Source organism: Astyanax mexicanus, chromosome 2, assembly GCF_023375975.1.
Source record: "Astyanax mexicanus isolate ESR-SI-001 chromosome 2, AstMex3_surface, whole genome shotgun sequence".
NCBI lineage: Eukaryota > Metazoa > Chordata > Actinopteri > Characiformes > Acestrorhamphidae > Astyanax > Astyanax mexicanus.
In genome coordinates this window covers 7,766,612-7,779,987 of record NC_064409.1, presented here as the reverse complement: position 1 = coordinate 7,779,987, position 13,376 = coordinate 7,766,612, and the positions used below count along the sequence as shown (strand labels likewise).

General features: G+C 42.4%; 1 protein-coding gene across 2 annotated transcripts in view; it reads right to left on the bottom strand.

The window, feature by feature from the left end:
- The window catches only part of kcnd2 (potassium voltage-gated channel, Shal-related subfamily, member 2), a 247,511-nt gene extending 234,523 nt beyond the window's left edge, over positions 1–12,988 (bottom strand). The window contains exons 1-2 of one of the 2 annotated variants that reach the window (XM_049473296.1): positions 12,112–12,988; positions 10,066–11,282 (exon numbers count right to left, since the gene is read on the bottom strand). In XM_049473296.1, the coding sequence (XP_049329253.1) occupies positions 10,066–11,177 (1,112 nt within the window). In that variant the 5' untranslated portion in view covers positions 11,178–11,282; positions 12,112–12,988. The remainder of the gene's footprint in view (positions 1–10,065; positions 11,283–12,111) is intronic. The other variant, XM_049473297.1, reaches the window with a different exon arrangement.
- Positions 12,989–13,376: the final 388 nt, after the last annotated feature.

Genomic DNA, 13,376 nt, shown 5'->3' with positions numbered 1-13,376 from the left:
ACCTGGCGCCCACACTTGAGCAGAGGGACCAAATTCTGGTATTATTGAAGGATTTTGCACAAAACATTCATTTCCTGCCATTGGTACGTGATGATCCAAGTGTAAGATAGAATTAGAGATGTGCAAAGTCAATACATTTCAATTCATTTTTATTAACTGATATAATAATACTGTATGTATAATAATAGTTAAGGCATATCACAATACGATATTATCATGATACTATGATCATGCAGTATTCAATATATTATTGAAGATAATTCTCTTCAATACTCCATGTTGTCTGCCCTGCGATGGATTGGCGGCCTGTCCAGGGTGTATCCTGCCTTCTGCCCGATGCCGGCTGGGATAGGCTCCAGCACCCCCCCGCGACCCTTAATGGATGAAGCGGTTGATAATGACTTGACTTGACTCCATGTTGTCTGTGTTACTTAAGAGCATACAATTATATATTTATTGATTTCAGTTTCACAGAATTTGACAATCAATGTTCTTCACCACAGGTTTATCCTGTTTATTTCAATCGCAATAATTATGTTGTTGATTCATGTTATTGACTAATCTATAGGCATAACCTAAATTTTGTGTTTATTTTTTACATGTATATATATATATATATATATATATATATATATATATATTTATTGTATATTTACAGAATTTTCTCTCTATCTTTAATTTGGTCAGTTAACTCACACAGTAGGAGTTCCTTCCATTATGATACTTAGGGAGAAGGTGAATGAGCTGATATGTTGACTTGTGTGAAAACAGAGGTTTTAATTTATTATATTTAATATAAGAATATTTAATATTCTTCATTATCAAAAGATGATTGCTTTCTAAATGTAATGTTTCTTTGTAATATATACCAGTGGCATAAAATGATCTGTATCATATAGTGTTCTTATTTCTTAAATAATATATTACTGAAGAAATTGTTATCTTGACAGACTTACTATTATTATTATTAGGGGTGGTGCAATATGTCAATATTGCATTTTATCGTATATTTTCGATCATAGACTGTGAATGGCTGGACAGAGCATCGTCTCTCAAAAGTGAAGCCACCACAGGTCAGGCGCCCCCTGCCCCCTGTTCGGTTGCAGAAAGCTGTGTAACCCCACCCATCCCCATAGGTTTCAATGGCAAAACAGACACAAACTTTCAATCACGTTTTTCTTTCTAATATACTGTAATTCTACCTCCATTATTTAAATGCAACAGCTAGTGTAACCTCTGCTTATATTGTTACATTTTTATATCCCAACAGAATTCGTTTTTTTAAAACGTTATTCAGCTCTATTCAAAAAAGGTGTGGTTATTGTAAAAGGGCTGGTTATGGGCGGGACCAATAACAGACCGTCAGCTCCGCTCCACTTCACTCAGCTCCACAGTCTTTCTCCCTCCTCTGGTCTCTACTGCGCAGACTCAGGTTTCAGGATCGGCAACATGGAGGAAGATTTTGGCTTCATTTTCATTGAATGAATGGGAACAGCGACACAGCGTCCATCTTTTTTTTTACAGTCTCTGTTTTCGATAGTATCCCTAAGAATTGTGTCATATTGTTCTGACAGTATCTGTATATTCTTTATGACTCGCTTCCATATTTGCTCCGCATTTACTCTGCATTACTCCATGCCTGATCTTAAATTCTGAACTCATCTGAGATTCCCATTTTTAATTCCTACAGCTACTAAAAAGTAGCTCAGAATAAAGACTGTGGTCACAGTTTGCTGTGTCCTATCCTATAAGGAAGCTATAGCGCTACAACGAGATTCAATGGGTTGGTTATCTCCTACAAGCTGTGGCTCCTGATACACTTTTTTTTGGACAGGCAGAGATAAAGGCTTCAGTTTATCTAGATGGTGGATGACAAAGCGGACCAGCAACTAGCTGGTGGGAACATCTATAACACTTGGGGAGAACAGGATAAAGACTCGGGGTTCTTTCTTAACTGGCCCACAGGACAATGAAGGAGACTCTTATATCACTTACAGTATATATATCTTTCTTCAACAGATCAGTTCAGCAGCTTTTTCCACAAAGACCCCCAAAAAACCTTCACACACTTCTACAGATTAGCACAACTCACTTGTTCGCATCATGCACTTGACTTGCAGCACTATGTGTAGCCCTTCTTAATAAAAAACAAATCGTAAACAATAGGTCTATGCTTCTTTAGTGTTGCAATGTTAATTAACCTTATTCTAAATGGATTTCGCTCATTCAAACAGCTCAGTTTTAACACTCTACTTCGTCACATCAATGTCAAAAGTCAGGGGTGCCAGCGTGTTTTAACCCTTGTGTGGTGTTCATATTTTTGTTACTCGTTTACTTTGTTACTTGTATTTAATTCAGCAAAATTAAGCAATTCTACATTAAAATGCTTTACACATGCTTGCTTCAACTAAATTGCAAGCAATATAAACAGCTTACATGGTTAATATTTGCCCTAATATTGGGGGGGGGGGGGGGGGTGGGGGGGGTGTACAGTGTGTGTTTATTGAAAATGTGTTTTGATATATGTTTTTCACAAAAAAATGAGCCAATACCAATGAGTTTGAGTTAAAAAATATATATTTTTTTAGTATCATTTGATGAAAAATGAAAACGGGTCCCACAGACCCGAACACCACACAAGGGTTAACACTTTGCGCGAGCACAAATGTGAAGCTCCCGAGCGGAAAAAAAGGGAACTGTCTGTGCGCTGAACAGAATATCGCTCTCGAGCTTCATTTTCTCCTCTTGATTGTTTTTTTTTCCTCTCGAACACTTCTCCTCGCGCACCATGAAAATAAACTGTGGCAGCAGTTTTTTGCGCTCAAGTTTTAAAAGGGGTAGTTTTGACAGTTTGGGGGTGGAGTCAGGGTCACCACCTTCAGCTAATGCTATTGGCTGATATATCCAGGGTTTGGGACGGAACGCCTACCTCCAAAAGTCGAAGAAGTGTTAGAGAGTTAGCTAGCTGGCTATGCTAACATCCAAACAACCCTAGCTAACTCTCCTGCCATTTTTTTTTTTTTTTGTCTTTTGAAAATCAATCAATATATATATATATATATTTTTAATTAGGACTGTTTCTGGTTGGTTCTTCTGCTTGGCTGTATGCTAAACTCTCCTCTTATCCTCTTAAAAATATGTTTTTGTGTTTCCTGAAAAACGTGAAAAATGAGTTTATAAGCGATCATTTAAGGAAAGTGTCGACAATAAAGTCCCTGTTTGACTTACTAGGCAGATCAAAAATGTACCAAGGTCAAGATCAAGGATCCAAATTCTCCTAAAAAGCAGGCTGCTAAAAAAGCAAAAAATCTAAATTTATTAAACACTTCTTTTTAGGAAACTTTGGAAGTTTCATAATTCTTAAAGAACGCAAAGAAAGTCGAGTAGTGAGATTTCGTTTGGGCAATTAAATGAGTCAGTGCTGACTTTTGAGTAGCCTAAGTGCGTTGGTGGAAAGCAGCAGCAGCAGCTGCAGCTGCACTGCATACGACACACTCCAATTTGGCTGGAATGGTGAAAGGACTTTATGTTAGCAAGTAAGCAGAGTGATAATCAACTAATCCTATCCTCTCCGTGCCTATTGTCTAACCAAATGTCATGTTTCTCCACTTGTGCTCTTCTCTCTGCCTAATAAAACCACTGGGTACCATTGAACATCATCCAGACTGGAGGGCTGAGTCATAGTTTCATCTCCTCTAACCGCCTACACAAGCCCCTCCCTCCCTCCCTGCCCAACCGCCCATCCATCCCCGCCACCCTGCCCACACGGCCGGCTAAACGCAACATTAAAAAGTGATACGGAGATTTAGAGAGGTCTCTGCGGACCAGGGGAGGGCAAAGGCGCTTAGTAATGGCAGCTCCAGCCACTTGCTGAGGTTCTGCATGTCGTCGTGAGGAGGGATGGGATTAGATGGAAAAGCCCACCCTCCCGCTGCGCTGTAGCATAATGGATTAGCGGCGAGAAGAGGACGCTGAGGGTCTCCTGCATTACCATTAAGGATGCTACACTTTTCAACAGCTCGGACCACATTCGCTTTTAAGCGGCCTACGAACGAGCGTCAATCCGTAAACAGAGCCGAGGCGTGAGACATGAGGAGGGGGTGAACAGCGCCGCCGAGAAAAGAAGTCATGTCATCGCTTGTTTTTTTTTTAAACAGTAAAAGCTATGAACGTCTGTGAGCTCAAAAATAAGCATTCAAAGAAATCACCTTCAATGCAAAAATACCTTCAAATACCTTCAGGCGTCTAGTCTGGTAATTTTCCACTTCAAGACTTCGCTCTCTCTAACAGGTGCGCACTCGTTCAAGTGCGATGCTCTGATTTAGCGAGCCATACAGTACAGGCCACATTGTAGATTCGCACTGAAGGCATCAAAAAAAAATATATATAAATTAACAGTTATGTAGGAGTTTTATGTACTTAACAAAAAAAAAAGGTGAAATAACTGAAAACAGTTTTTTATATTCTAGTTTCTTCAAAATAGCCACCCTTTGCTCTGATTACTGCTTTGATTACACACTCTCTCATGCATTCTCTCAATGAGCTTCAAGAGGTGGTCACCTGAAATGGTTTTCCAACAGTCTTGAAGGAAGGAGTTCCCAGAGGTGTTTTTTTTTTAGCACTTGTTGCCCCTTTGCCTTCTTCACTCTGTGCTCCAGCTCACCCCAAACCATCTGGATTGGGTTCAGGTCCGGTCACTGTGGAGGTTCAGCTCTTTTTTTTGTTAAGTACATAAAACTCCACATGTGTTCATTCATAGTTTTGATGCCTTCAGTGAGAATCTACAATGTAAATAGTCATGAAAATAAAGAAAACTCATTGAAAACGAGAAGGTGTGTCCAAACTGTTGGCCTGTACTGTATGGATGTATGGAATTAAGCCTAGTCTTGGACTACACAGTTTTCTGAATGATATTTAAATACACTGCCTGGCCACCTGGAATTAACTAAGTAAATGATGTGGCAACAGTATGTGCTGAAAAAATGAGGTCAGCTGACTACCTGAATATACTGAATATAGACCAGGTTATTGCATCAATGGATTTTTTCTTCTTTCTACAAAATACAAATAATACTGTAAATTATTTCTATTTCTCCTTTTTCATTATTATTTCATCACTAAACAATAATAAATCAGGTCTGAATTATTCTCTGAATCATTCGTTCAATCCAGCAACGAGTAAGGAACGAGTCATGAGTTTCAGGACTGCTCTGTTGAGGCAGGGGGAAGGCTGAATGGAGGGATTGGCACTTAGAGTCTAGGCGGAGTGATGAAGAGATGAAAGGAGGGGTTGCAGCGAGCGAGAGCTGAGGCCTTGCAGCTGTGGGGCTGTTTAGAAAACACAGCCAGCCCTTATGAGCCAGATCCTCTTCCCAGAGTGAAGAAGAAGAAGAAGAACCAAGCACATGCAGGCGGCTCCCATCATCAGCTCAGTTCTGAGTGCTGGAGCATCACTGGCTTCTTTTTAGTGACGTTATTCAATCTGACAAGCAAGAAGTGACTTAATGCACACTGGGGATCATGAGATGCAGAGATCTACTTGTACTTATTTTGTATCATACTTTAATTCTGACACTGTTCATAATTATATATGTAAAAACTGGTTTCTTATGGTTTCTAAACTCAAAATTCTCAATTATCAAAATACAGCTCTGTAAAAAAAATAAGAGATCACTTCAGTTTCTGAATCAGTTTCTCTGATTTTGCAATTTATAGCTATATGTTTGAGTAAAATGAACATTGTTGTTTTATTCTATAAACTACGGCCCACATTTCTCCCAAATTACAAATAAAACTATTGTCATTTAGAGCATTTATTTGCAGAAAATGAGAAATGGCTTTTTTTTAGACCTCAAATAATGCAAAGAAAACAAGTTCATATTCATTAAGTTTTAAGAGTTCAGAAATCAATATTTGGTAAAATGACCCTGTGTTTTAATCACAGTTTTCATGCTTGGTATCTTGGCATCACGTTCTCCTCCACCAGTCTTACACACTGCTTTTGGATAACTTTATGCTCTTTACACTCCTGGTGCAAAAATTCAAGCAATTCAGTTTGGTTTGATGGCTTGTGATCATCCATCTTGCTCTTGATTATATTCCAGATATTTAAGATTTGGTCAAATCAAAGAAATTGATTAATTTTTTTTCCAGAGCTGTATATATATATATATATTAAATGTTTCCTTAGGAAACCTAGAGAGTTTGTATTACCAAGAACAAAAAAAAAATTATTACATTATTTGTAAGGAAGTTCTAGACTTAGCAAGTTATCTAGAAATTATGAGCTCAGAAGAACCCAAAAATGGAAAAAATACCGAAAGTTTGGCATACTCTCCCCAACCATGTCATGCAGCCTAAAACACACAAGAATGTGCATATAGAAATAGGGCTACAACGATTAGTCGATATAATCGACAATGTTGATTATTTAAATTTGTCGACTACAAATTGAATTGGCGTTCAATCGTTAATTTGTTGTTACATTACTGCATTACACAGAGTGCTGGGGACAGAAGAAACTTGGTCTGTGTCTCCAAAAGTGCCCAAACACAACAGATTACATATTTATTCACAAAATATCAGTTCTCTCCACGTTTAAAGAACATGTGGACATTTAAATGCTTTTTAAATCTCATGTTTAGCTGTTTTTCTGTTGTTTTTGAGATTGAGATTGACATGGCAGAAATAATCGTTGACTAATCGACTCATCGAAAAAAATGATCATCAGATTAGTCGACTACCAAAATAAACATTAGTTGCAGCCCTATTTAGAAATGGCATATTCAAAATTGGGGTTTGTGTACAGCAGGGGTGTCCAAACTACGGCTCGTGGGCCTTTTGCGGCCCGTTTCCTTTTTTGGAGCGGCCCGCGAGGTATTTTAGAAATAGAATGAAAGTTGGCCCGCTGTTTAAGCAGGTTTTTATAATGTGAGATTCAAAGTTTGAACGCTAGGAGTCAGAAACGGGCCAAAGAGTCTAAAAGCGGAGAGGGTGCGCATTTCTAGCACAGAAAAAAAAACAGCAAAAGAGTCTAAAAGGGGAGAGGGTGCGCATTTCTAGCGCAGAAAAACGGGCCAAAGAGTCTAAAATCGGAGAGGGTGCGCATTTCTAGCGCAGAAAAACGGGCCAAAGAGTCTAAAATCGGAGAGGGTGCGCATTTCTAGCGCAGAAAAACGGGGCAAAAGAGTCTAAAAGCAGAGAGGGTGCGCATTTCTGTGGTATATTTCATTATTTGTTTATTACAGAGTGTGGCCCGTTTATTTCTCCTTCTGGCCCCCAACAAAAAAAGTTTGGACATCCCTGGTCTACAGTCTCACTCTATAGGAGGACATTTTATATATATTTTTTTATAAGGCTACATAATAGGATGCTCTAGAACCAAGTACAGCACCAAGACTTAAGACAAGCTCAAGATAAGCTGCTAAGACACAGATGCTAATTCACGAGGTAGGACAACGAGGAAGGCAGCCTGCATATTGTTGAAGCCGATGCGTAAAATCAGCTCGAATGTCCCTCTGTGGATTTGAACAGTGAAGGCTTTAAGTGAGAATTACAGCCCGCTGACCTGTTCTGTGTAGTCTATCGGCTCGATCTGGGCGTACTGCCATTCGCAGTTTCGTGTTATGACAGAAACTGCAGCGCACTTCAAAATCAGGCTGATCAAAGCGCCAGTTGTGTGCTGGAGCGCACGGTTGGGTTATTGCCCCGGAGTGTGACTCACCCCCCCGTGTGGGCCTGGCAGCATCCGTCTCTCCCGAACAGCCCAGCAGAGCCGCTGGGCAGAGCATGCGGCATGCGGGCAACCGCTCCAGCACCACGGAGAGCGCCCTGCCAGGCAGGTGGGAGGCACGGAGAAGCGCGCTGAGCCGGGGAGCGAGCCAATTAATGAATGGGAAAACACATCAATAGGGATGTATTACTGTAATCGCCTCGGATGCTCCGCATCGTAATAGCTGCGCCGGCGGTCTTCCTCTCGGCTCCCCTCCAATATGGTTTCTTCGCTGCCACTGCTGCCACTGCTTCAACTGCCACAGGATACAGCCACTACTGGAGGCGAACACATCTGTTGGTGAATGATACGGAGTGGAAGACATGCAATGTGTTCCTAGATAGCATGCTAGAATGCATATAAAATCTTGACACTTCTACAGCAATCCATATTAAAAAAGGCTCTATAAATCAAGAAATACAATTATATGTGTGTTTATGAGAAATATTGCTTGTAATGAGGTTCACCTGCCTCTAATTCCTGTTCTATATTTGGCTCTTCACTTACTGCAATGCTGTTTAAGTACAGATATTACTCAAAACCAGTACAAGCGAATGCTGCTTCGCCAAAAAAAAATCCCACCAAGAACAGACCACCGCTCATCTACACTTACTCACACACTCACTCTCATACTCACTCACACATACATACATACATACATACACACAATCAAAAAATGTTGACAATTTGGGGACCTTATCTGGTCCCCACTTCTACAGCAATCCATATAAAAAAGGCTCCATAAATCAAAAAATACAATTATGTGTGTGTTTATGAGAAATATTGCTTGTAATGAAGTTCACCTATATAGAAAGGCTCCATGAATCTAGAAACACAAATATATAAGCAATATGTGTATGTGTGTGTATGTGATTATAAATTTAGCTTGTAATGAGCTTCCTCTGCCCTTAATGCCTGTTCTATATATGGCTCTCCACTGTAATGCTGTTGTTGTACAAATATTACTCAAAACAGTACAAGCGAATGCTGTGAACACTCTACTGCTCCGCCAGCAGCATGAAGTGTTTCCTTTCCACCAAGAACAGACCACCACTCATCTACACTTACACATCCATACATACATACAAACATGCATACATACACACAATCTCAAAATGTTGACAATTCTACAGCAATCCATAAAAAGGCTCCATAAATCTAGAAACACAAATATATATTAGCAATATATGTGTGTATGTAAAATACTATATTGCTTGTAATGATCTTCCCCTGCCCTTAATGCATGTTCTATATTTGGCTCTCCACTTACTGTAATGCTGTTATAGTACAGATATTACTCGAAACCAGTACAGTAGAATGCTTGCACTGCGAATGTTGTGAACACTCCACTGCTCCGCCAGCAGCATGAAGTGTTTCCTTGGTTAAAAAGAAATATATATAAAAATCCCACCAAGAACAGACCACGGCTTATCTACACTCACACATACATACATATACACACTCTCAAAATGTTGACAATTTGGGGACCTTATCTGGTCCCCACTTCTACAGCAATCCATGTAGAAAGGCTCCATTAATCAAGAAACATAAATATATGTGCAATATATGATGTGTGTTTATGTGAAATACTGTATTGCTTGTAATGAGCTTCCCTCTGCACTTAATGCATGTTCTATATTTAGCTCTCCACTTGCTGTAATGCTGTTATAGTACAGATATTACTCGAAACCAGTACAATAGAATGCTTGTATTGTGAATGCTGTGAACACTACACTGCTCCGCCAGCAGCATGAAGTGTTTCCTTGGTTAAAAAGAAATATATATTTATATAAATCCCACCATGAACAGACCACTGCTCATCTACACTCACACATACATACATACATACATACATACATACATACACACTCTCAAAATGTTGACAATTTGGGGACCTTATCTGGTCCCCACTTCTACAGCAATCCATATAGAAAGGCTCCATGAAACTAAAAATACAAATATATGTGCAATATATGTGTGTGTGTATGTAAAATACTGTATTGCTTGTAATAAGCGTCGCTTGCCCTAAATGCATGTTTTATATTTAGCTCTCCACTTACTGTTATGCTGTTATAGTACAAATATTACTGGAAACCAGTACAATAGAATGCTTGTACTGCGAATGCTGTGAACACTCTACTGCTCCGCCAGCAGCATGAAGTGTTAAAAAAAAATCCCACCAAGAACAGACCACCGCTCATCTACACTCACTCACACATACACTCACACATACATGCATACATATATACACACACTCTCGCAAGCTCCCCATCCCAGAACCCCTCAGCACCTACCCCAGCGTAGTCATGGTGACGATGGTGTACCAGAAGGCGGCAGGGATGCTGGTGAACTTGCTTGAGTTGGAGCCTTTCTCAGCATAGAACATAACGGTCGCAAAGATGATGATGGCCATAGTGAGGGAGAAGAGGAGGAAGCCCAGCTCGGAGGCGCAGCTCTTCAGCGTATAGCCCAGGATGCGCAGGCCCGCCGAGTGGCGCGAGAACTTGAAGATACGGAAGACGCGGAAGACCCTCAGTGTGACGAAGGCGCCGCTCACATCCTCGTTGTCCGTCATGACCAGGCCGATGTAGTATGGCATGATGGCCACCACGTCGATGATGCTCATCACACTCTTCACAAACTTGTAGCGGCTGGGCGCGGCGATCAGGCGCAGCAGGTACTCCACGGTGAAGATCATCACGCATGCTGTGTCCAGGCAAAAGAAAGCCAGGGCATACCGCTCACCACAAGATACATCCTTCACCCGGTTGAACGATGTGCCACACGGCACTGTTTCCACCACGTTGGCCATGACGGACACGGCGATAAAGAAGCCTGTGACATAGTAGAATACCAGAGCCATGGTGCTGGTGTGGGGGTTCTCAAAAGCACGCCACATGGACTGGCGCATGGTCATGTCCGGCGGCGTCATCTCTTTGCCGTTCTCATTGTCCTCGTCGTCCTGGATGCGCTCGGTGTTCTCCCGGCGCCGGTCCTTGTACTCTTCGTAGCAGCAGTCGCCAATAATCTCGGGGATGATGCCGAAAAAGGCCAGCTCCTCGTCGTAGGCTGAGATGCACTCGTGGCGCGGGTAGTGCAGCTTTCCCGTGCGGTAGAAGTTGAGGATGTGCCGGAAGATGTCTGGATCGCGGTCGAAGAAGTACTCGTTGGTCTCCTCGTGGTAGAAAAAGTCGCGCTCCGTGCTGCCAAGCAGGGTGTCGGGGTACCTCTCCAGGGTGTTCCGCCATGTCTGGAACTTGGTGCCGCTCACATTCAGGATGATGAAGCCTTCTTGGGACCGTCGCTTGTCGTGCGGCGGCGGGGGCATGGGGGCGCTGGCCACGGGCATCCAGCCTATGGCTGCAGCGCGTGCGAAGGGCAGCCATGCCGCGACTCCGGCTGCCATGGTCAGCTGCTGGGTGCGAGCTGGACAGGGTCAGACAGACTTGAGACTCACTGTGGGACACACACTGGACTGCACTCAGAGGTCCACCACGAGGACAAGGCACATCTGGAGAGCAAACAGGGTGAACTGAGTAAACTGAGTAAGTAAATCAGAGAAGTCACCCAAAGGGCAGCAGAGGGCATGCTGTTTTTTATTATTATTAATATTATCTTAATGTAAGATGCATGCATGCTTTATACATGCATGCTAAATAGCAGAAATCTTAAACCATGATCCTAGAAAGCCTAGAAATCATTCATCAGGTTACACCTCCATCAAACACCAAATCTAACACAACACAATCAACTCAAGCAAACTGATCATAGAGACATCAATTAGATTTGGACAAGCATGATTGATTGATTGATTTATTAATTAACTGATTAATCGATTAATCGATTAATTGATTGATTGATTGGTTGATTGGTTGATTGATTGATTGATTGACTGACTGATTGGAGCCAAAGTTTGCTAGAAGGTCACTCTCTCTAGGAGCAGGGTTGAAAACTCCTGCTGTACTGCAGGTAAGACTCAAATCTGTGAAAACTAAAGGAAAGCAATAAACTCAAGCGATAGTATTATCAAGGACTGGAAAAATGGAGGGCTCCCTTTTGTCCATAAAAACTAAATAAATGGTACAAAACTCTTATTCTTGGGGAGACTCTCAAGGGCATATCTTCTGTCCCTTTAGTTTAAGAAATACATCATTCTAATACACTCCAATTCATTTGCAGTAGTTGCCTTTTCCTACTTTTACAGCACAGAACAGACTTGTAACTACATTTTGATGGAACATTTGAGGGTTTGTATCTCTAGAATATCTTTTTCATCTGACTGAGGATCATTTTACAAGCATGCAAATTTACAGACAAGGCTTTCAGCACGTTCTACTCACCTCCACATAAATCCACTCACTCTTGCTCAAAAAGCAGTTGGCATGAATCACACAATCCGCTCTCTCTTTTTCTCTCTCTTAAAACTTCAATCAGACAACACTTTGGTTGAAACCAAGAATAACCAAGAATAAAAGTATCCCAAACGAAGAAACGTCCTCCAGCGTGCTCGGAAAGGGCGCAGCAACAAGTTCAGCACTAAGGTAGTTGGTGGATCGCGGTTGGGGCAGTCAGCCAAGGACACTTCTGCAGACGGAGCTTCTGCAGCTGCTGCAGCTTCTAAACCGCTTTGGAGTGAAACTCTTCTTTTTCTGCAAAGCCTCGCAGCTCACAGGTCCATTCATTAACACCACGGCGAGGGACCCCCTTTGGAGAAGCGTGCGTGCGCGTGCGTGCGTGGGGGAGCGAAAAGGAGGGGAATCCAGCTTGCGTCTCCGTGTCCGTTAGTTACCACGCGCTTCTACTCCGTCTGCGGTAAAATGATGATCTCATGAATTGAAGGAAAACAATAGCGTAGAAAAATCCACATATGCTCACACACACACAATGCTGGCGCGCGCGAGGAAAAAGGCAGAAATGGCACAAATCGCAGAAATACAGCACAGGACCGGGTGGTGTTCCTTATACCCAGCCAGCCAGCAAGCCAATGAACGAACAAACGCGCGCGCGCGCTGCAGAAGTTGAAGCTCCGTGCACCTCCTCCTCCTCTCTCCGAGCTCGCGCGCGTAAGAAAGCGCAAACGCGAGAAAGAGAGAAAGCGAGAGAGAGAGAGAGAGAGAGAGAGAGAGAGAGAGAGAGAGAGAGAGAGAGAGAGAGAGAGAGAGAGAGAGAGAGAGAGCTCCTTTTGGAGGTGCGTCACGTGCTCAAGGCATCTACGAAACCAAGCCCCCCTCAGGAACCGGCAGCGTGCTCGTGGTCGTGCTCTCTGTTCTGTTTTACGCTAAGCTCGTGCGGGGAAAAAAAAAACTGCACCACGCGCAAAAGTATGGTTAGTAATGGTTAGTATGGTGACTCGCACGCGCTTTTTCCACTGGATGCGTGTTGTATAGTGTATGGGAGGTGTCGTATAGTAATTATGCGTGACCTGAGCTGGAAGGCTGGTGAGGAGCGCACGGTGGCAGGGGGAGGGGGGGCGGGGGGGGGGGCATGGTTTCTGCATGCTCTTCTCGTGTCTTTTAATGCGCGCGCAGACGCGAAGCCGCTAGATGGAGACAGGTTTCAGTGGCTCGCGCGCCAGGAGCGAGCCAGCCTCACAAGCTGAGAGCGT